A 25,232-nucleotide genomic window follows, 5' to 3' on the forward strand; every position below is an offset into this window, starting at 1 on the left:
ACATTCTGGCTGGCCAGAGACTAAATAGCCTGTGGACTCGGTATGAAATAAAATAATATGTGTGTGAATAAATTAGTGATAAATACTCCTAATGATATGATTAGTGATATGTTTAGCAGCCATCAGAGACTTTCTCCTTCAGCATTTGGAAACAATAGAGAGACCCATAGTTATACAATTCAGAGAATGAGAGGCCTTTTACCAATGAGCCCTAAATGGAATATTTCCATCAAATATGTCCATTTAGAGATCAGGCATTCTTCAGAATAAAAGGCAGAAAGAGTTCAAGAGCCAGACTAGAGGGAGGATGTACCCTCCCCCCCACCATGAGCAGGCCTGAGAGACCTTGTTTACCACAACAAGGTCAAGTGACAGGATCTAGGTGGAGTTCCCCAACTTGGCTGCTGGGAACACAGAAGCAGAACTACCCCTGGGCTTGCCTTGAGACATCTCTGACTTTGACCTGGAACGGACTATGGATTATCCCACCCATCTGAAACCTGGTGGGGTTGTAGGATGGGTCTTCCCCTTTAAATTGAGAGCTGAACATTAAAGCTTTGGGCCTTGATCAGAGAACTTTGTCTTGGCCTCATCTCTTCTCACCCTCCTTCCCCCTTCAATTCCCAGCCCCCCTTTTAGGTGAACCCAGTTGACTTGTGGCCACAGGCGGCTACAGGAGGACACTAAGAAAACAGGGCCCTCCACATCATTTTGAGAAAAACTCTTAAGTAACCACAGGTCTAGACCAATATTCAAGTATTCACCAGTTCTCTCTCTCTCTCTCTCTCTCTCTCTCTCTATCTATCTATCTATCTATCTATCTCATAGAGGTTTAACAATATTTAAAAAGCCCTGCTGTGAGATTATTTTATTCAACAGAGCCAAAGATATGAAAATAGTTGTGGTTTAATTTAGAAGATAAGATAAGCCCTGTGCTGGATCTTCCTATCTTTGTATATTTATCTGTTTTTAAAGAGGTTTTGCTAAATATAAATATCTTTTAAATTATTAACATGTTTACGCCTCTATAAAATTTAAATTATGTATATATCATAATTAAAAACATAGATATGTTATTCTTATATGGGTGAGGACAATGTCCAGTATTAATAACATCTTCTGGTCTAGGAGTAGTAAAATCTTTGAAAGTAATTTAGAATCTTAAGGGATAGAGACCACATTGTGTACTAGAAATAGGATAGGGTTCAGAGAGATATCACTGTACCCAGAACTGTATGTTTACATGTATCATATTTTTAAAAGTAGATGTTGAAATTTAATTATACATCCTCATGTTACCTATTCCAAGGAAAGATGCAGACCCATATTATCATTATATATTTATTGTACCTGTGTGGATATATTGGTTAAATATATTTTTGTCTTTTCATATCAATTTTTAAGTTTATTTTCATTAGGAACAAAATGAACTAGAGTCAAATTAACAAGTTTAATTTACTTGTAATTCATTTGCTATTAAGTACATGATGTGAATAACATACTATGTCTCATGAGTATATTCTATACGTAATTAACACAAAGTCAATTATTAATAAGCCATGAATTCGTGTCTATTGCTTGTCTGGGATTCATGTTTCAGAATTTTCATTGTCAAGTGAAAACTTCACATAGAAACCTTTAGTAAGCCGGGCAGTGGTGGCACACACCTTTAGTCCCAGCACTTGGGAGGCAGAGGAAGGTGGATTTCTGGTCTACAGAGTGAGTTCCAGGACAGCCAGGACTACACAGAGAAACCCTGTCTTGAAAAAATAAAAGAAAAAAGAAATCTTTAGTGAGCATATTTTTAGGTTGGGAAGAAAGTAAAGCAGTCATGTCTAGAGCAGAAGTGTACTGAAGGGCATTTTATCTCAGAGGAAAATTAACTGCAGAAATAGTTGATGGTGAGACCCAGCATAGGGTAGAATAAATGTTCTTTGCTGGCAGCAGTCAGTCTGGCTCTTAGCAACTTATCCTTTGATTATCTGTAGAGTTCTGTGAATATCAAAGTTTTTGCTTCATTTCTTAGTATGCTAGTTTTGGAGGCAAATGGCTGGAAAAAAACTTTTAGGTTGTTTTGAGAAGCCTTTCTATAAGTAAGATAGAAGCTATCAGAATAAGAATAAAACAAACCATTAAGATATAAAATGAATATCTTTTAGGCCTGATATTTCTTTTTTTGTGTAATAGGGATAATATTGATTCAGTGGGACTATCAAGAATAATGGCAGCCTCCTTAACTTTAACCCTGAGCCTAACCCTATCCTAAACCTCACCTCTTAATTTCCTAACCTCCTAAACCTAATTCTAAAAACCATTATCCTAATCCTAACCATGACTGTCTAATCCCCTAACCCTAACTCAAATCCTGCTTGGTGTGGGACATATTTCTCTATTACAACTTTTGAAGTGAGAAACCCTTTATTAATCTTGATCTTTTGAGATGTTCAGATCCACCTTTAATCTGGGCTACAAATTCTTTTGACAACCTACATATATGAAGGACATTGAACAGGGTGGTGTTTTTACAAAACGAAGGTGTTTGTTTATTTGTGTTTTAAAACTGGCTTTAGTAAGTACTTATCTCTTCAGAATCCTGGTATACACTGAATATCAGCTGTAATATCATGCAACATGAAAAGAACCAGTCCTTGTTTCTCTTTTTTTATTGGATATTTTATTTACATTTCAGATGCCATCCCCTTTCACTATTTCCCCTCCCTAGAAAACCCCTATCTGATGCCCCCTTTTACTTTTTGCTTTTATGCAATTTTGTAAAATGTTAATCAAAGGTTTTATAAGTTTGGTAATGCTCAATCAGAAGTGTAACCCAATACCCAACCTAGATATATTAACTATATTTGACTGGTGGAGACATGTGAACATCTGCTTTCATGCCCCACCCTCTCTTTCTCTCTCTTTCTCTCTCTCATCACCTAGCTTCTCCTCCCCTTCCTCTTCTCCTCTCCTTACTGTACCTCTCAGCACTCCTTCCCCCTTAGTTCCTCCTATATATCACCCTTCCTGTGAAAATAAAATTTTCTAATATACCTTGTCTAACAGACTTTACCGGGACATTCTATTAAATAACCTTTCTGTATACAAAGATTCATTCTCTCTATAATTTGAGATATGTTTATCTACAGAACCTGTACTAATCCAACTATGTTTTTTCTTCACTTTGCCATTGATGAAGATGTGCTGGCTAACAATAGTGCTCAACTGTCTTTCCCTTATGATTCTGGATTTTCTCCGGGGTTGATTGATACCTATCATCTGGTGAAAGGAAGCTGGAGTTTCCCTGAGCCCAGTATAAAGCTTGTTTTCTAAAACCCCTCTTTAATGTTAATGGTGTTAGCATTCTGTCTAAAACTCCACCTCACAGTTATCTGGTGACAGCCAGGGAACCTCCTCCCTATAGCTACTGAAAGAAAATTTTGAAATAAGCCTAAACTAATAAGAATAGCAAGGCCATGTGATTCCTTTCCCTAACCTAAATAGTTAAAAATGCCTGTCAGCAGGTTTGGGTCCAGTTAATTACAGAGGATGTGGAGTTACAAGACAAAGGCCTGTTGAATCATCCAAGAAACTGACTGGCCATGAAAGATAAAAAGTATGCAAGGACATTTGTAAAAGAACAAAGATATGTCCAAATGAGTAATGGGCCATCTGGAGTTCTTCCACCCTTCCCCCTTTTGGGCCTGCTTGGCTTGCACTGCCTGCTGATGTTCAAAAATGTAAAGCAACCACTCACGTGTACCCACGTGAAAATCTCCCACTTTCCCCACCCCTATTAGGCCTATTAAAAGGCCTAATAAAAGGCCTATTAAAAGGCCTAATAAAAGGCCTATTCCTTGAAGCCTCAGGATCAGCTCCACTGTCTCCTGAGAAAAATAAGTGCTGACCCAGAGCTCTGATATTATATTGCCTCATGTGTTTATATCAAGCCAGTCTCTGGTGAGTCCTTGGGTACATGCAGTCCTGAGAGTTGAGTGGGGATCTCCCTTTGGGGGTCTTTTACTACCTCTCTTTAAAGACAGATGGAATATGTTCTATGGGTGTGTGGGGAGGTGTGGGGGAAGGGGATGTCTCAGCAGGCTCATGCATTCTGCTGAGATATTTCTTCCCCTGGGGGAAACGTGCCTCATGCTCAGACAGCTCTTCCCCAGGAGCAACCTAGCACAAGACAGTATAGTATAGAATATATGTTATTCAGGACATGGGGAGGAGAGTTAAGAGGGTAGTAGAGGCAGAGAAATGCAGAGAGAGAGGCAGAGAGTAGAGAAGTAGAAGCCAGACATGAGCATTTGAAGAGAGAGGTGGAAAAAGAAGAGCTCAAGTGGGCAAGAGAAAGAAAGAGCAAAAAAGCAAGATATTAAAAGACAGAGGAAGGGGCAAGCAGCAACCTTTATAGTAGGTCAGTTGCCAGGTAACTGGGGTGGAGTTTAGACAGAATGGTAAGAAAGAACCAGGACATCTTTCCACTTGTGGGTCAGATTGATACCTCCACTGCACCTTGAGTAATGGGCTATGGAAGCTGTTCAACTTGATTACAGGAAGAAGGCAAGTGCTGTGAGGAAAGTCCATACAAGGGCTGCTCTGAACTCTACTGTCGAGTGCTGTGTGGAGACCTCAGGGAAGCTCTAAAATCAAATCATGGTGAGCACAGGATCACTGCCCACAATAGGTAAGGGCAGGCGGCTGAGCAGTAGGATCTGGAGTGCTGTGTCCTCTCTATGGCTGCATGGGAAGCATCAGCCAGATGTGACCAACTGTGAGGTCACTGGTGATGCTCCTCATGTGTTAGATCAGACAGTGACCTCTGAGTAACATCACTGTCTTGGCTGATTCTGAATCTGCCCAAAACATTTGGACCAGTTGCTTTCTTGTAGAAACACCGGTGGTTTCTCTGACTCTGCAGCACATTTGTCCAAACCCTTTTGTCTTTTATAGTATACATTAAGAATAAAGGTATAGCAGGGCAGTGGTGGCACATGCTTTTAATCTCAGCACTTGGGAGACAGAGTCAGGGAGATGAAGGTGGTGGAATAATGATCAATAATCATGTTGATCAATAATCAATACTAATCAATAGCCAATAATCAATACTAGTCAATAACCAAAAGTGATCAATAATCATGATATTCAATACTACAGAATACAACAGACAGTGCTAATCAATAATCAATACTAATCAATAGCCACTAATGATCAATGATTGATGACGCACACCTTTAATCCCAGCACTTAGGCGACAGAGGCAGGCAGATTTCTGAGTTCATGGCCAGCCTGGGAGAAAGAGTGAGTTCCTGGCCTGCCAGGGCTACTCAGAGACAGCAGCCGGCCGGAGACTACATTTCCCATAAGGAAAAGATGGTGGTCCCAGAACTAACTGCACATGCGCAGCAAACTCAATCCAAGATGGCGGCCGGCCGTGAAACTACATATCCCATGAAGCCTCGGAAAAAGCAAGATGGTGGCCGGCTGCAGACTACCTTTCCCATGAAGGCTCTGGCCTGGCGCACAAGCATGATGTTTGGAAATCCCCACAGGAGCCAATCGACTTCACTGAGGGCCTAAGAGACTCTACTGCTGGATCACCGCCAGCCAGAAGAAGCATCTCTGTCCTGGTGGCATTGGAGGGCTCATTCTGACATCACAGACCGCACGCAATACAATCTGATTGCCTGCCGCTGGGACACAACAGACCTGGGAGATGACCAGAGCTTACAGGTACCCTGGCGGGTGGGTGGAAATGGAGGTCTCAGGCTGCCCAAGAGTGGGTGGCGGTGGCGGTGCCTGTGAATCTGAGGCAGGGGCATGACCAGAGCTGTTTCCAGATACCATGGCTGGCAAACCTATAGACATGGCCCCAGACTTGTAGAAAGTAGAACTGTATCATGTTGGGCATTGTTATTGAAAGACCCCCAAGAGGGGAGACCCTCACTCTAGTCTCCAGTAACTGGCAAGACAGCTAGAGGCTTTATTTCCAGAATCACCCAGCTGAGGTCAAGACGAAGAGCAAGGAGTGTCGACCTTGAGGCCAGAGAAAGAAGGGTATTTAAAGGAGAAAAAGAAAAAAAAAAAAAAAACCCACCAGGGGAGTTAGGGAGAAACCAAGGAAGGATATCAAAAATAGTGGAAAGTCCCAGCCCATCATTCAGTTTGTCATGTGGGAAACATCTTGTACATGTTTTTCTCAGGAATTGAATCTTGCTCAACCATCTACTTTGTGGTCAGCCAGTTCCCAGAACAGCCCAGCTGACCTATACTTTTAGTTTTGCTTTTTTTGTGGTCATCCAGTTCCTGAAACCTGGAGCTAGTGAACCAGTTGACCTACATTCTTGGCTCAGCTCTAGGGGTCATAAAAACTTTTCATACCATTTATAAATTTTTATAGCTTTCAATTGTCACCTGCTCATCATTTCCATGTGGACACAAGGGTCACCAGTATGTGTAAAACTGACCATTGATGGACTGTGATTACTATTCTGGGCTTTCATTTTAAGATCTAAAATAACATATTTAAGTACAGACACAGTGGTACATGCCTTAAATCCCAGGAGATGAGCACCAAGTAGATCTCTGATTCAAGTCTTCCTGGTACAGAACATGTTTTAGGTGAAGTAAAGCTTAGATACAGGCAAAGTGTTACACACATATTACCCAGCATTCAGGAGACAGAGCCATGCAGATCTCTGAGTTCAAGGTTCATCTACTGAGTAAAATCCAGGACAACTGAGCTTAGGCAGTGGAGTTGTTGAAAAATATAAAGCTGGTGATGATGTAATAGAAGGAGCTGTGTTCAAGCCCCAGCAAGCAGAGGAACTCGGCAGCTTTGTCCATGTGGCTTTGGGAGGAAAGAATAGAAGGAATGACTGAGACAATTGATGCTGGTGAGCTGTAGTTAAAAAATTAGTGGGGATGAAGAAGAAACCTGCATCACTGAGGTGCAATCTTCTGGTGAGTGTTTTCTGAGAGGACAGAGAAGCTCTGTTCCAGAGATAGCCAAGGCTGTACCTTGTTGTGCACCTGGAGTTGATAATGTGTGAGACTCACTCAGGTGGTATTGGTTTTTAGGCATAAATGAATCTCATGCAGAACAGCTAAGGCTTGGCATGGTGAAGGGAGTCTATGACAGGAAAGCAGTGAATCCTAGTCGCAGGGGAAGAACCCAGCATATTGAAGATGTCAGTCCCATGGGATGAGCAGAAAGAACAGCAGCAGCAGTAGAATTGAGTCAAGCAGAACCTAGGGTGCTATAGATAAAAGAGCTGGAGAAGTGACCCAATCTCTTTTGAGGATTGCAGATGATCATGTGTGGATCCCAGATACTGTAACAAGAAGCTGTAATATTGAAGTTACCTTTGAAACCCTAATATTTTGAGATTCCAGAGCTGTGGGGTACCTGCTCAGGAAAACAGTTTCAGATGGTGCAGTAACAGATAGTGAGGTAGGCCTTTCGACAAAGTACCTTTTCAACTGCCATGCATGTCTTGTGTTTGAACAGGAGTATCTTTCAATAATAAGGACCTCAGGCACAAAGATGAGTTTGTAAAGCCCAATAAATTCTGTTTTAGAGAGCTCACAAAGTCCACTTGAGCAAACATTCTATGACAACCCCCCTTGTCAACAGCTAGTCAAGATACAACTGCAAGGTATAAATAACTAATACACCTTACAGAGAAAAAGTCTACCCATCACGGTTGTCAGATGATATTTGCCCCCTTGAGTAGTTTCTGCAGATTATGCCAGACATGTAGCTTTTAAAGTATTAAGTTGCTGGCCTGCATGTTAATGTCCCAGTCTTGCTGTAACTGCAAAAAATACCCAGCACCTCTAGACTTGGTCTCTCAGATTCAATCTCACGTGAGGCTGACTGGTGAGAATCCTTATTACAGAGCTCATAATAAAGACCTCCATGTGTTTGCATTACAATAGGCTCCTTGTTGGTTGTTGGGGTCTTTGTGACTTAGACATAACATCTTAATGCATTGACTAGAACCCCAAGACCCTCAGGACTCCCAACTAAAGTATTGAAAGGCTGGTTGTTAAGATGAACCATTGTTTCTATGTCAGTGACTTGTCTGCCAGATTTGTGTCTGTGTGCCTTGGTTTTTAGGTCTTTCTTGAGTATATGTGGAGGGAGATGACTAAATTGAACATGGAACCCTGCTACAGTGGATACCCTGGAGAGTCATAGCCCTGAAGTGCTTCGAAGATGTTCCAGAGCATGGTATAGTGGATGGTGTTTCTCTGGTCTTAATTTCTGGGAAGGTTAAAACACACGTGGAACACACAGAAGCTGTGACAGGGCTCACAGCTTCTGCCATCCTGTCTTCATTTTCTCCTCTGCCCAAGTGTAGAAATCTGCTAGGTGGCCTTTATCGCCTTCTTGTGGCTGTCTATTTTGTGTGTGGAACTTTGTTATTCTCTCACTGAGGAAATGAGACAGATTCCATCCTAATAGATTTAGTTACTAGCCCCACACCTTGGGTTAAATCCTTCTTAACAAGAAGACATAGACCCATTGACTACTCCATGACAGAGAGCTCTTCCAGATAGTATCCAGGGCAAAATCAGGCTCTGCCTACCTTGTTTTACAGGGTGGAAAAACAAAGACCTCATTTTCCACCTCCTGAACTACTCTCTGCCCAGTTAATATATGACTGTATAGTTTTGAACTTGGAGCTGTCATGAGATGGATTCATCGATTCCAACAAATTCAGCATATCTTCCTTGGGTCAGAAATCATGTCCTTTGTTGGTGGTCATTTCCAGGTCTGTGAGACAATCTGCTTTTCTGTCTACCTTCCAGCTGTTTTAGCCTCCTCTTTGGTAGCACTGGCCTGGAAACCCAGGGTTAAAGATCCCTCACCCCAGGTCAGCACAGCCTGTGATCGCCCTTTCTGGTGTATCCTTCCCTGCTCTGATCCAGGTGCCATCCCTATTTTGTCCTCGCGCAGCCACAACTCCAAGTCTCTCATGGGGTGGCAGGAGCTACTGTATTGATATGGTTAAATCATTGGTTTTGGGTTTTTACAACTTCTTCATTTATTATTGTGTCTGTGTCATAGTTGTTTTCAGTTCTCAACATTTTAGAGCTTAAGCCATCTGAAGTAAACTCAATTGAGGGCAGCAGAATGGCTGGTTGCTATGTCTGTGAGAGATAGTGTTGAAGATTGATTAGGAAGACTCTTCTACTGAGGGTGGCAATATCCCTAAGCAAGTGGTCCTGGGCTGCATAAGAGAGCTAGCTGAGCTTGAGACAATGACCTAGCAAGCAAACAAACCAGGAGACAGTGTTTATCCATTCTTTTTGCCTTCAGTTTCTAATCTAAGCTCCCAAAATAATGGGCTGATCTGACAGAACCATGTACAACAACCTTTTATTACCTGAGATGCTTTTGCCTAGAGGATTCAATCACAGCAGCAGAGTAGCAGTTAGAACAACAACATGGTATCAAAGGGTTATTTTGCTGCTGGACAGAATCTGTGTTGTAGATTGCATTCTTGTGGACAGGAACAAATTTTGGGTAGAAAGGTTTTTGGATTGGTTGCTGTCTCTAACTCTCCACTGGGGGTCATGCCTGACTGCAGATATGCCATGTTCAGTGTCCATATCTAACTGCTATGCATCTCAGCTAAGATCAACCCCATAGACTCCTTGTCACCCTCCAATTCATGGTCTCTGGCACATTCTAAATGTAACTCTTCCCCCCAGCCAGCTGCAAATTTTGATACATTTTCCCCTCTGGTCCTCTCTTTTATCTCACCACACCTGTTGCTGGTTCTCCCCGATTCCCCTTTCTTGTCTGCTCTTCCATCCAGTTGTCTCTCTTCCATCTGCCTCCTATGACTTTTTTCTTCCCTCTTCTGAGTGAGATTCACCCTTGCTCACTTGGGCCTTCCTTCTTCTATAGCTTCTTTGGGTCTTTGAAGTGTAGTGTGGGTTTCCTTTTTTTATGATTATTATTCACTTGTAAGTGAGTACATACATGCATGTGCTTTTAAGTCTGGGTTACCTCACTCAGGATAATAGTTTCTAGTTGTATCCATTGCAGGCATAGTTGTATGCCTGCAAAATTCATGATGTCCTTGTATTTTATAGCTGAATAGATTTTCCTTTTGTAAATGAACCACATTTTTTATATCCATATTTTGGTTGAGTGACATCTGGGATTCTTCCAGTTTCAAGCTGTTATAAATAAAATGGCCATGAACTTTTTAAAGTTTGTACTTTAGCTCTCCCACCTGCACAGAATCCCTCTCTCCAATATCCTCTGTTTCTCCTTTGAGAACGTGTGGGCCCCTGGGTATCTTCACAACATGGTGCATCAAGTCTCTGTTAAGTTAAGTTCATCCTTTACATTGAAACCAGGCATGGCAGCCTAGTTCAGGGAACAGATTCCAAAGATAGGCAGCAGCTTTAGGGACAGCCCCTGCTACAGTTGTTGGAGGACCATCATGAAGACTGAGCTACACATCTGCTATATATGTTCCAGGAGCCTTAGTCTAGACTGTGTGTGTTATTTTGTTTGTGGATCAATCTGTGAGTGTCCCCAAGGGTCCAGGTTAGTTGAGTCTGTTGGTCTTCCTGTGGAGTTCCTATTCTCTTCAGGGCCATCAGTCCTTTCCCCAACTCTTCCATAACAGTCCCCAAGGACCTTTCAATGTTTGACTGTGGTTCTCTGCATCTGTTTCAAGTCAGCTGCTGGCTGGAGCCTCTTAATGGAAAATTATGCAAGGCTACCGTGTGGGAGCATAACAGACTATCCATAATAATATCATGGATTAGTGCTTGTTCATAAGTAGGGACTCCAGTTGGGCAAGTTTCCTTGGCCATTCCCTCACTCTCTGCTCCAGCTTTACCCCTGTATTTCTTTTTAGACAGGACATATTTTGTTCTGTGTGTCTACTGTGTTGTGGTTGAAACTGATCCTTCAGCTTTCTTCTCATGCTCCCATACATTCCCCATTTGGTCTCAACCCTTAAATCATGTAAGATACAGTATAAACATTTGGTATTCAATACTAAGCTATTTTGCAAGCCTGGTGGTTTTATATTTTTAACTTTACATCTTTTGTTTATTGTTTTCAAGATAAAATTTTTCTATGAAGCCCTTCCTGTCCTGATTGTAGATATAGAAACCACCAAAGCCACCTGACATGTTTTTCTAAAATATGCACATGCTTCTGTGCACCTCTTCATCCACAACTTTAAATTTAAAATTCAGCAAAATATATTATATTATATTATATTATATTATATTTCCCAGAATGGCATATGTTCATGATATGAATACTGCTTGAGGCTTCACACTCATTGGATTCCAGGTGTATGTCGTTCTGCCTTACTCTTGTGTTTGTTTTGAAATTTTTGAATAAATAAGAGTATTGTGCCTGTGTGGATGAATATGAATATCATGTGTGCCTCATCTTTACTGATGTCAGAAGATATCCTCAGTCCTCTTGATCTTGAAGAAATGGGTAGTTGTTGATCCCAATGTAAATACTAGAAATTGACCACCATTATGTGGAAGACCAGCAAGAGCTTTCCACTCCTGAGCTCTCTTTCCTGCTCTATGTTCCTTATTTCTGATCAAAATATACATTACTAATATTTACATCTGTCCATTTTTAACCATTTAAGTATGCATTCCCTTCTAGTACAATTTATTAATGTTGCTGTTTAAACTGGTTTTCTTCATGTTTTTGCAAGATGGATATAGAACTGCAGTGAATGTATATTTCTTTGTAGGAACTTCAGTAACAAACTGTGAGTTCTCTCTATCATTTTTGTTTCCTTGGTTGATTTTCACAGGGGAGTGAGGGTCTTAATATGTAACTTTTGCTGTCCTGCAACACATCACATAGACTATGCCAGCATCCAGCTCAATGACATACACCTGCCTGTACCTCTGTGATTAAAGATCTGAGCAAATACACACAGCTTTCCCATCACATTTGTAGTTAGTAATTGTTCATACAGTTTTTCAGATGTTTGCTCAGTACAGTTGATCTGTTTCCCCTGTATATCCCTCTCAGTTGCCATTTGTGTTGCAAGGCTATATCATATTCAAAGGGATCAGAAGCAGCACAGGTGAAACTTATAATTCAATTTCCTTCTAAAAATGACAGAATGATTAGATTATAACTTCTGTTTCAGGAAATAAGTAAAGGAAGCACCAGAATTACATTATTACATGGTCTAGAACGTATCCGTTTATTTACAGTGTTGTCACGATCTTGCTTTCTGTTGTACACTTATATGGAATATTTTAGGATGCAGTGACTTATGATGATGTGCATGTGAACTTCACTGCAGAAGAGTGGAATTTTCTGGATCCTTCCCAGAAGAAACTCTATAAAGATGTGATGCTAGAGACCTACCAAAACCTCACTATTATAGGTAAGACTGTGAGTTTTGTTTTGCTTTTCAAAATAATGGAACAAGTGGTTCTTGGTTATTGATGATCCTCTGTTATTTCAATTGAGAACAAAGAATATTGAGCTGAATAAATCAGGTTCAGTGCTGTAAAAGTTCACAGTAACTTGAATTTTACCTAATTTTCAATATTGTATCATTCATTTTCTTGTACTGTGTTGTAGGTTACAGTTGGGAAGATCATCATCTTGAAGAGCAACATCAAAGTTCTAGAAGGCGTGAAAGGTAGTTTTCATGTGCAAGCTGATACAAATATGCCTGTGAGGAAATTTTAATGTATTTTGGAAGCTCTAAAGAAAAGCAAGTGTGTAAAAATGTCAGTCCTTTAAGTATAGCTATGATTATAATATTCTCACAAAGCCATGTTCCTCGATCTCAGATATCTGATTTGTGTTTGTAAGGCATTCCTCTAAGGAAGAAGAAATGGAAACAATGCCTTGAGAGATACCTTTAATTGTTTTGTAGCTCCATTAGAGCTTTGCTGTGGGACTACCCATCTGAATAATCTCATAATATTTAGCTGTTGCACATTGAATAGTGATAAATATATATCTAAAACCATCCAATAAGCAAATAGTCCATGGTAAATTTGGTGATACTCATATTCTTGTAGTGACATTTCAGGTTTATTGAGTGGTCAGTTAGTGAGAGTACAGAAAGTCATGGAGAAATCTTAATCTATATACCACATGTCTACAAAGAACAAAATGTCAAATGCTGTGAATTTAATATGAAAACCTTTTATCCATCCTTGTTCTTTTAATGGTTATATCAATTGTCAGAATGAATCAAACCTTGTGAGCATAGGGATGTTGAAAGAAGCAACATACCTCTTTCTACTCCAGAAAAATGAGAAGATATTTAGTATTCTGCCTTTAGTAGACTTTCTGAATATGATGGATATTTACAATTAATTTGTTTTCTGACTTTACTGGAGACATCCCCAAAGTCACACTGCAGAAAATCTCTATGGGTACTAGAAGTTTGGAAATTCTTCTGTTTGTCCTGGCTCACAGTGCTGCTGTGGTGTGATGCACACTACAGGAAAACCTAAGAAAGCAATCAGGGTTTAAATACCCTGATGTCTTCAGACATATGAACTACATCATATAGAAATCTCATAGAAAAAGGATGTTATAATTGTGAGTCATGTAGTAAATGATCTTACCATCACAGGTATTTTCAAAGAGGTAAAGCAACCCACAGTCAGCGAGTACAACCTTGAACATCAAAACCATAAAACCTTATGATCTGAGCATTCTTTATTATTACACCAACTGCAAAATTTATTCATATTGATAAAATGATTGACCAGGCTAATGAATGTAGTAAAGCTTTTACATGTGCCTATTATTGTTGCAGGCATGAAAGAAGTCATACTGGAGAGAAACCACATGAATGTAATCAATGTGGTAAAGCCTTTTTATGTCGCAGTGGTCTCCAATATCATAAAAGGACACTTACAGGAGAGAAACCTTATGAATGTAACCAATGTGGTAAAACCTTTACACGACAGTCTCATCTCCAAATTCATAAAAGGACACATACTGGAGTAAAACCGTATGAATGTAATCTATGTGGTAAAGCCTTTTCACAAAGCAGTCATCTCCAAGGACATAAAAGGACTCATACTGGAGAAAAACCGTATGAATGTAATCTATGTGGTAAAGCCTTTTCAGGTCACAATAGTCTCCAATATCATAAAAGGACACATACTGGAGAGAAACCTTATGAATGTAGTCAATGTGGTAAAGCCTTTTCAGGTCACAGTAGTCTCCAATATCATAAAACCACACATACTGGAGAGAAGCCTTATGAATGTAATCAATGTGGTAAAGCCTTTTCTCGTAAACATAGTCTCCGATATCATAGAAGGACACATACTGGAGAGAAACCTTATGAATGTAATCAATGTGGTAAAGCCTTTTCTGATAAACGTAGTCTCCCATATCATAGAAGGACACATACTGGAGAGAAACCTTATGAATGTAAACAATGTGGTAAAGCCTTTTCATGTCACAGGAGTCTCCGATATCATAAAAGCACACATACTGGAGAGAAACCTTATCAGTGTAATCAATGTGGTAAAGCCTTTTCACAACCGTCTCATCGTCATATCCATAAAAGGACACATACTGGAGAAAAACTGTATGAATGTAATCAATGTGGTAAAGCATTTTCACATAGCAGTCATCTCCAAAGACACAAAAGGATACATACTGGAGAGAAACCTTATGAATGTAACCAATGTGGAAAAGCCTTTTCATGTCACAGTAGTCTTAAATATCATAAAAGGTCACATACTGGAGAGAAACCTTATGAATGTAATCAATGTGGTAAAGCCTTTTCATTTCACAGTAGTCTTAAATATCATAAAAGGACACATACTGGAGAGAAACCTTATAAATGTAGTCAATGTGGTAAAGCCTTTTCAAATCAGAGTACTCTCCAAATACATAAAAGGACACATACTGGAGAGAAACCTTATGAATGTAACCAATGTGATAAAGCCTTTTCATGTCACAGTAGTCTTAAATATCATAAAAGCACACATACTGGAGAGAAGCCATATGAATGTAGTCAATGTGGTAAAGCCTTTTCAGGTCTCGGTAGTCTCCGATATCATAAAAAAACACATACTGGAGAGAAACCTTATCAATGTAATCAATGTGGTAAAGCCTTTCCACATCAGAGTGGTCTCCAATATCATTATAGAACACATACTGGAGAGAAACCTTATCAATGTAATCAATGTGGTAAAGCCTTTCCATATCAGAGTGGTCTCCAGTATCATTATACAACACATACTGGAGAGAAACCTTATGAATGTAATCAATGTGGTAAAGCCTTTTCATTTAAATGTAGTCTCCAAAAACACAAAAAGACACATACTGGAGAGAAACCTTATCAATGTAATCAATGTGGTAAAGCCTTTTCAGGTCTCGGTAGTCTCCAATATCATAAAAAAACACATACTGGAGAGAAACCTTATCAATGTAATCAATGTGGTAAAGCCTTTCCATATCAGAGTGGTCTCCAGTATCATTATAGAACACATACTGGAGAGAAACCTTATGAATGTAATCAATGTGGTAAAGCCTTTCCATATCAGAGTAGTCTCCAGTATCATATTAGAACACATACTGGAGAGAAACCTTATCAATGTAATGAATGTGGTAAAGCCTTTTCATGTCACAGTGGTCTCCAGTATCATAAAAGGACACATATTGGAGAGAAACTGAATGTCATGAATGAGGTAAAGCCTTTCCAGGACACAGTCATCTCTGAATACACCAAAGAAAATGTGCAGGAGTGAAACCTTATGATTGTAATGAATGTGGTAAAGCCTTTGCATGTCATTGTACTCTCCAAACACTTAAAGGAACACACACTTTAGAGAAACCTTACAAATGTAATGAATGTGGTAAACGCTGTGCCTATCTCTGTAGTCTCCAAAGAACACAAACTGAGCAGAAACCTTTTCATTGTACTGAAGTTGGGAAATAGTTTACGTGCCACTGTGGTTTCTGAATACAGAAATGCACACATATGAGAGCAAAACCATCTGAAATAATCAACATGTTAAAGCCTCTGCATATCATAATCATTTTTTGTTTTGTTTTGTTTTTGTTTTTGTTTTTGTTTTTTAGGCAGGGTTTCTCTGTGTAGCCCTGGCTTTCCTGAAACTCACTCTGAAGACCAAGCTGACCTCAAACTCAGAAATCCACCTACCTCTGCCTCCCAAGTGCTTGGATTAAAGGTGTGCACCAACACCGCCCAGCTATCCTAATTATTTTTAAAAGCATGAAAGAATTTATAGTAGAAATAAACTGGTGATTTCAATATTCTTGACCCTAAAAATGGCAATATTAAGAGATGTGCCTTGTGGGAGTAGATGTTGCCTTTTTGAAAGAAATGAATTACTATGTTGGTGGTCTTTAAAGCTCCGGCTACTACAAAACAGACCCTCCCACCGCTTGGCTGGAAGACAGTCTCTTCCTGAATGCCTTCTCATGAAGATGTAGAACTCTCAGCTCATTTTTCAGCATCATGGCTGCCAGCATGCTGACATTCTTTCTGCCATGATGGTAAAGGACTAAACATTTGAAACTGTAAGCCAGGTCCAATTAAATTTTTGCCTTTAACACAGTTGCCTTGGTTACAATATCTCTTCTTAGCAATGGAGATTCTAAGACACAAGTTGGTATCCCAGAGTTAAGCATTGCTATGATAGGCCTGATCATGATTTTTTTGTTTTGTTTTATGGAACAATGTGGATTTTTAGACATTAGATTTATACATGCATTAAGTGGAACTTAAAGCACCATCCTAGTAAGAATATGAAACACATATGGAATGAGGGTGATTTGAACTTTGTATGTAGTTTTTATGATGTTTTGCTGAAGAATGTTGCTGCCTTTTGCCCTTGTCTGTACAGTTTCCTTGAAGATAAGGTAAAGAGGTTGATGTTCATTGCATTGACAAAGGAAGTCTCAGTAAAGCCAATAAAGCCTTTGACCTGTGTTTGGTCTCATGATGATTATTTTGAGCAAGCATAGTAATCTTAGAAAGAAAAAAATATAAAATGTTATGTCAAAGAGAAAAGCCTCACCAGGAAGTTGAATGAAACTAAATACTGTGATTAATGATATTAAATGGTATTAAAGGAATGGTGATATTAGGGCAAGATTCCATCCATCTAAAGTTATGGATTTGCAGTTGTACGAAGGAGAACTCTATCGTGTTAAGCTTTATTATCACATTGTTATTGTTTTCATGTGGATGGAAGGGTCACCAGTATGTGTGAAATTGACTGTCGATGAACCCTGATTACTATTCTGGGTTTTCATTTTCAGATCTAAAATGCAATACTTAATTACAGGCATGGAGGTTTATGCCTTAAATCTCAGGAGATGAACACCAAGCAGATTTTTGATTCAAGTTATCCTGGTACAGAACATGTTTTACATAAAGAAAAGCTTAGGTACAGGCAAACTGTTACACATGTATTACCCAGCATTCAGGAGACAAAGCCAAGCAGATTTGAGTTCAAGGTTAATCTACAGAGCAAGTTCAAGGACAGCCAAGCTTAGGCAGTGGAGTCATTGAAAAATATAAAACTGGTGATGATGTAAGAGATGGGGCCATGTTCCAGCTCCAGCAAACAGAGGAACTCAGCAGCTTTGTCCATATGGCTCTGGCTTTAGAGGAAAGAATAGAAGGGATGACTGAGACAACTGATGCTGGTTAGCTGTATTTAAAAAATGAGTGGGGATGAAGAAGAAATCAGCACCACTGAGGTGACAACTTCTGGTAAGTGTTTTCTGAGAGGAGAAAGAAGTTGTATTCCAGAGGTAGCCAAGGTTGTCCCTTGTGGTGCAGCTTGACTTAGTCCTGTGTAAGACTCACCCAGGTGGCACTGTTTTTTAGGCAGGAATGTTTGGTGCAGTGCAGCTAATTCTTGACACCATAAAGTGAGCATGAGAGGAACACAGTTAAGACTGTTTGTCACAGAAGAACCCAATATATTGAAGATATCAGTCCTATGGGATGAGCAGAAAGAGCAGCAGCACAGTTGAGCAGTGTCAAGCAGAACCTAGTGTACTGTAAAGGGAAGAGCTGGAGACAAGACACTGCATGTTTCTTTTGAGGAGCACAGAAGATCATCTGTGGATCCCAGATACTGGAACAAGAAGCTGTAATTTTGAAGTTACTTTGGAGACCCCAAGATTTTTAGGTTCCCAAGCTATGGGATACCTTCTCAGGAAAAGTACTTTCAGGAAATAAAATCAGCCAAAGAGAAAGAATTGTGCTGCAGTGAGCAAAGCAGGAAAAAGTTGGAGATCTGAAGAACCCTTTTACATCAGACATGGAGATGCAGAATTTGGAGATTGCCTTGTTGGCTTCTGATCTTCTTTAGTCCTCACAATGGTGATTAGGAATGGTGAAGTAAGTCCTGTCAATTTGAACATATATGATGTGCTATTTGTTTTGGATAGTATAAGGAATTATAGTTACATGATTGTATGAATCTCAAAAGAGACTTTGGACTTTTAACATTTTGAGAATGCTTTAAATGATTTAACATTTTCATTTGGACCTCACATATTTTGTATTATGTTCTTTTTAAATATGGTCCCCATACACTCATGTGTATGCACAATCATATGGGGGCCAGGCAGTGGAATGTGGTAGTATAAATATGCTTGGCTCAGGGAGTTGGAGGAAGTTATTATGAGATGTGGCCTTCTTGGAGGAAGTGCATCACTGTGGGGGTGGGTTTTGAAGTTCCACTTACTGCAGAATGGACCCTCCTACTAGCTCCCTGGTGGACAGTCTCTTCCTGGCTGCCTTTGGATCAAGGAGCAGAACTGTCAGCTTCTTTGCCAGCATCATGTTTTCTTTCATGCCTGCCATGCTTTCTGCTATGATGAAAAAGGACTAAATCTCTGAAACTGTAAACCAGTCCCAACTAAACTGTTGCTTTTATAGGAGTTGCCTTGTTCATGATTTCTCTTCATAGCAATGGAAACGCTAAGACAGAATCCCTATGAGTGTATTTAGTATGGTCAAGTTTTTGCACAATTCTTTAGTCTTCATTATCATGAGAGACTATGTGCTAGAGAAAAACCTTATGAACATGTTTGTTGTGGCCCGAGCTGCCCCACGCTTGGCGGCCAGAAATGTTGAGAACTGCACTACCCTACATTTTGGGTCCAAAATGTCTCGGACCGTTCTGTCAGTGTTGGAACGTGCACTGCCAAAAGCCTTGGGGGCTAAGTTGTTAGAGCCTGCACTGCCCCAAACTGCTCTGGTCTGCGGGTTGGGGTTCAGCAAGAGAGAGGGTGAGGACAGATTCAAAGAATGGAGACCAGACAGTGTGACTCAATCTTGTTTATTCTTCAGTTTCTCTTCTTCTCTCCAAGTCCCTAGTTCCTAGTCCCTAGTGCCTCCAAGTTCCAAGTTCCTAATCCAAGTGCCTAATGTCTAACACCTAATAATTCTTCTTCAGAGTTGTCTAGTCCAAGTGTCTTCTTCCTAATGCCTAATTCCTAACTCCAAGTTGTACTCTATGTTGTACTCTAAGTTGTACTCTCTAACCTAATTCCTAGTTCCAAGCTGTACTCTCTGTTGTATTCTTCTGAGTGTCTAATGTCTACTCCTACTCCTAGTGTCTGAATCTCTGTTATTCCAAATTGTTCTGAACTCTTCTGTCTGCCTCTCATTTTTTATATGTCTCACTTCTAAGCCATGCCTACAAGTCACACCTTTAATCATGCCCTTGGGTCTTGTCTCTAAATCTGATCTCTAAGTCACACCCTTAAGTCACACACCTTTAAGTCTCACACACTCAAGGGAAAATCCTGGGTATCTAATACAAGATGTTATCAGAGTGTGCTCAGCTGTTGCAGGCTATTGTAATCAAATCTCTTATCAGAGTATATGGCTCAAGATGGCTGAAAGGATGATAGCCACCTTCTGTCAGCTCCCCACAGGTCCCCCCTTTTTAAACTTTTTTTTTTCAAAAGGGAAGGCTGGGAAAACTTACAGAAACCGTGTCTCTCTTAGGTTGGAACATATGACCCCAGCCTCCCTTTCCCGTCCTTGGATACTCAACAGCAATTGGTTGAGCTCCTGTCTTAGGATGGTGAGGCCTCCCTTTTTAGGGGCAAGGGTCTTAAAGTGTTCTCTTACCCATCATTGACTATCCAGCTTAGTGCATAAGTTAGGGGATAATCCTCATTAGTCTCGATGACAGAGTTTTTACAGTCCCCTACTTCCAGCCTGTAATAACGGACCTCTGTGGGTTTCATTTGAATAGCATCTATCTGTTGTACAAAAGCCATCAGTTTGTTGAACAGCATGGACCCAAGGGACAAGAGACTTAATCATGCCTAAATAGTAAGCACAAAAGCAATACTCTTTTTAAGGGCACCACATAATTCCCTCTATCAGAGGAGTAAAAAGTATAAGCCTGTTCTATTCTGCTTACAAATGTGTTATAGCAGAATCTAAATCTATATAAATACAGAACTGATCATAGCTTTGATCTTAACAAAACAAGTAAGGAAATCCCTGTTTCTGCTCTAGTCAATCTGAACACCCCCGCCCCCCAAAAAAACCCTATAGTAACTGTGGTAGTGGGTTTTCTCCTGGGTCTAAACAATGTTGCCCTCTAAATCATAAGTTGGGAAACCAAGAGTCTAATAGAGTCACCCTGGAGGTACGGGTGGTGATGTCTCCTTCCACACTGAGGACTTCCCAAGTCAGGTTTGCTGGTTGATCTGTTCCAGTTTGAAGGCAATTGAGAAGCATCTTCGTGTTTCCAGTGAAGAAAAAAATATGCTTCTCAGAGGGTTTCTCCTCCCTGGACTTGTTATTGTTGTCTATTTGATTAATCAGTCTCTCTGGCAGCCAGCATGTGGCATTTGCAATTTGGGAATATATGCAGACAGAACTTCTTCCCCAGATAAGCACTGGATCTGGCCCATTCTAGGTTCCAGTTAATGGGTCTTTCCAGAGGACTGTTGCAAAATTATATTTGGTATTAGGATGCCAGAATCTATCTGCAGTAGATTTTCCTTCAGAAATCAAAGTTAAAATTTTTAAAATAAAGAGTGTGTGATGAAGGATAGTTCTGGGGGATCTCTTCATAGGGTACCATTCCCCCTTTTTAATTTTTTCAAATTGACATTTAATGGTTTGATGTGCCCTTTCAACCATACCTTGGCCTTGTGGATTATATGGAATACCTGTTTTATGTAGTATTCCCAATATTTCACAGAATTGGCAGAAACTGAAGCTTGTGTAACCTGGGCCATTGTCAGTCTTTATCAGTTTAGGCACACCCAATACAGCAATTGTAGAAAGCATATGAGTGATCACATGCTTGCTTGTTTCTCCAGATTGTAATGTCCCATAAATGAAACCACTGTATGTTTCTACACATACATGTATATATTTTTGATTGCCAAATTCATTATAATGAGTAACATCCATTTGCCAGATACTGTTTGGTGTCAGTCCCTTTGGATTTATGCCCAAATGGGGAACTGGTAAAAGTGTAACACATGATTGACATTGTTTAACAATTTGTCTAGCTTGTTCTCTGGTAATTTTAAACATGATTTTTAAAGTTTTAGAATTAAGGTGATGTAACTCATGAGCCTTTATGGCCTGATCCAAGTTAGATAATCTCTTCTTCAATTTTTCCTAATCCTTTCCCTGGGGGAAAATTGAGAGTATATCACTTGAGCTGTGATTAGTTCATTAGGGCTGCATATAATCAGTCCCAACTGGGATAACAGATCTTTGCCCCAGAGATTAATAGGAAGGCCTGGGATGACATAGAGTTGTATATTCTCAGTATTACCTTCTTTATCTTTCCATGTCAGCACCTTAGAGCTTTGTAGTGGATTTTGACTTTGGCCAATACCCCTTAGATTGGTTAAGGTTGGGGTAAGAGGCCAGGTGGCAGGCCAATCACTTTGTTTTAGGATAGTCACATCAGCTCCTGTGTCAACCAAGCCTTGGAATGCCTTTCCATCCAGCCATAGTGTCATCATAGGTTTTTGTTTAACTATAAGCTGTACCCAATATGCATCAGAGGAACCAAAGCCTTGATCCCCTCTCTTAGGATTCTTATATTTGTGATTAGTAGGGTACAATGGAAATATCAATAGTTGAGCTATCCTCTTTCCTGTAGGAATGGTGACTATGTTTTGAATTGCCTGTGCCATTACTTTAATCTCACCTTGATAATCATTATCTATTACTCCAGGAAAAATTTGTAGTCCTTGCATAGTAGTACTGCTTCTTCCCACTATCAGACCAAACACATTTGGATAGAGTGGTCCAAACACTCCAGTGGGTAAGGCCTGAGGTCCCATTTCTGGGGTAAATACTATGTGGTTGGCAGAACTGAGGCCTAGTCCTGTGCTTCCTGGTGTTGCTCGACTAAGTTCCGACAGGGATTGTTGTTTGTTGGTATGAAACTGACTGCTCCATAAACCTGTTTTGGCTTGTGTTGGTTCGGGGCCTGGAGCTGGCCCCTGTTCCCATTTCCCTGATTATGGGAAAGGATGTTTCCTTGTGCATCTCTTTTGGACCTACATTCACTAGCCCAATGCCTTCCACATTTGCAAAGTGGGCAGAGCCCAGGCAGTTTTCTGGGCTGTCTCTGGGTTAACTCATTTTCTACCTGCACTCTCTTGCAAAGTGTCTAGGCTTGCCACATTTAAAACAGGCCTTTTGGTTTCTACTACCCAAAAAAATATGTATATGCACACACATATACAATACACACACATCATGTATGTGCAGATGCAGGAGACAAGAGCATTAGTTCCCCTTGAATTGAAGTGACAGGCAATTGTGAGCTGTCCAATGTGAGTGCTGAACCCTTGGGACCTCTGGAGGAGCCGCGAGGGCTCTAACTGCTGAGCCATCTCTCCAAATGCCTTATCTTCTTGTGTCTTTGGGGTTGCTTACTGAGGAATGGGCAATTTACCAATGACTATAGGGCTGAAAAAAGTGTTCCTCTCCCAGCAACTAGAAACTGCCTATAGATCCTCAAATAGGGGCAGGTTTTTGTGAGCTCCTCCTTCTCTTGCTTTTTTCCCCAGCATGTTTGTTTTTGTGCTTTGCATGTGCATGGTGCTGACAGAGGTCAAAAGAGGGCATTAGATTCCCTGGCACTGGTGTTACAGACAATTGTCAGCTACCGTGTGATTAAGCTAATATGGTTACATATTATATAATATGGTTACAGCAAAATAAATTCAGGACGTCTGGAAGAGCAGTTAGTGCTCTTAACTGCTGAGCCATCTCTCCAGTTTCTACAAGGAAATATTTTAAGATGACTTATTTCATAGGGTGAGACAGTTACCAATGTTAACAGTAGTGTATGCTAGAAAATATGTCCACAGGAATCGTAGCAGAACTGAGGCAGTCTACAGAATGTGGTTATCAATCAAGTTAACCTTCTCTGCCTTTTTTATTTGCTGGGCTTCCTCCAACTTCTATTTTGAAAATTTGAGCAGAAAAAACAGCAGCAGCAGTTGAGTGGAGTCAAGCAGAACATAGTGTACTGTACAGGGAAGAGCTGTAGACAAGACCTAGCTTCTCTTTTGGGGAGCACAGAAGATCATCTGTGGATCCCAGATACTGACTGGTACAAGAAGCTGTAATTTCGAAGTTACTTGGAGACCCCAAGATTTTTAAGTTCCGGAACTATGGGATACCTTCTCAGGAAAACTACTTTCAGGAAATAAAATGAGTCAAAGAGAAAGAGCTTGAAGTTGAAAGGCAACATGCTGCTCTCTTTGGTGGTGCATGCCTTTAATCTCAGAACCCAACTGACAAGTAGAGAAGATCATAATGCTGAGCTGACCCAGCTCAGCTATCTTATGAATTTGAGGCTAGCCTAAGCTAAATTAAATCCTGTCTTACTTTCACCTCAAATATTTTCATCGTAACTGTTTAGAAGAGGTGTCATATGAGTACATACATCTGTACATATCCCTTTCTACTTAATGGTTTAATTGTAAATAAATGCATTGGAAAACAAGAAGAATTAATAATAAAATATTAAAATTAATTTCTGTGGGGGAATTTAAGTTTACTTTAGCTTTTGGGCTTTCTCTTTTGCATCTATATTTCATCATTTTCTGTATCAAACATGGATTCCTTGTGCAGTTTAATCAAAAGCACAAACTATGACAAATAGTCTACACAACAGGTGTGGCCTGTAATGTGTTATTTCATTCTAATTCCTGGGGATTTTTAAAAAGATATTAAATACACATTTGTAGCCCAGCTGCCGAGGCTACACAGGGATTGGAAGAGTCTCTAGTAGGAGAAGGCCAAGAAAATTTCTAGTGCTGGAGATAAGTCACACGATTCCCAGGATGAGGTTGTGTTTTCTCTTTAAGCAGCAGCAGATTCTGAGTGAGACACTGACTTTGCTCATTGCAAGAAGAGGTTAGTAGAGTGAAAGCAGAGCTTGAGCGCTAGAGTTAGAGCATCTGCATATCAGAAATCAGCAGCCTCTAGAACAGATTCCAGTCTAGACTTCAGCCATGTGAAGAACAGAGAAGGGAGGAGTCAGTAAGGTCACAAGGTGTGTGGCATCGTTAATTCAGAAGATGAACACATACATTGTTACATCACGTGCAGTTACTGACCTAGCGAAAGCCTTTTGGTAACTACATCTCCATTAACATCACCAGAAGCAGTTTTTGTTTTATTGGGCATTGCAGCAGTATATGGTTACAGTTTTTCCTCAAAGACATATGGTGCTTGCAGCTCTGTGTCCTAACATAGTCGGAAGAGACTTGATCATCTGTGTCTTCCATGAAACGCAGTAACAGTGCTAGACCTTGATCATCTGTTTATTACATGAATTACGGTATTACTGCTAGACCTTGATCATCTGTGTATTACATGAAATATGATATCAGTGCTACACCTTGATCTTCGGTGCATTATATGAAATATAAAATCAGTGCTAGCCCTTGTAGGTCTGTTTATTACATGAAATACAGTATCAGTGCTAGACCTTGATCCTTTGTGTATTACATGAAATATGGTATCAGTGCTAGACCGTGATCATCATAGAATTGTTTTCTAAATTCTGTTGCATTTGCTTCAGTGTGACTCCAACAGAACTTTTGCTTGTTAGTTTCCATAGAACCTGTCTATTAAACAAGCCACAATATTTTTTGGCTTTTCCTTATAGCCTTTTAGGTATACGTACTGTTTGCCTCTGCCAAATTCTAATTCATTGCA

General features: G+C 40.1%; 1 protein-coding gene across 1 annotated transcript in view; it reads left to right on the plus strand.

Annotated features, from left to right (window-relative positions):
• LOC143439449 (uncharacterized) overlaps window positions 1–15,908 on the plus strand; it is a 37,834-nt gene extending 21,926 nt beyond the window's left edge. The window contains 5 exon segments of the mRNA XM_076925888.1: window positions 4,228–4,237; window positions 13,806–15,322; window positions 15,325–15,336; window positions 15,339–15,425; window positions 15,428–15,908. Of these exon segments, the coding sequence (XP_076782003.1) occupies window positions 4,228–4,237; window positions 13,806–15,322; window positions 15,325–15,336; window positions 15,339–15,425; window positions 15,428–15,759 (1,958 nt within the window). The 3' untranslated portion in view covers window positions 15,760–15,908.
• Window positions 15,909–25,232: the final 9,324 nt, after the last annotated feature.

This window comes from Arvicanthis niloticus, chromosome 26 (genome assembly GCF_011762505.2).
Source record: "Arvicanthis niloticus isolate mArvNil1 chromosome 26, mArvNil1.pat.X, whole genome shotgun sequence".
NCBI lineage: Eukaryota > Metazoa > Chordata > Mammalia > Rodentia > Muridae > Arvicanthis > Arvicanthis niloticus.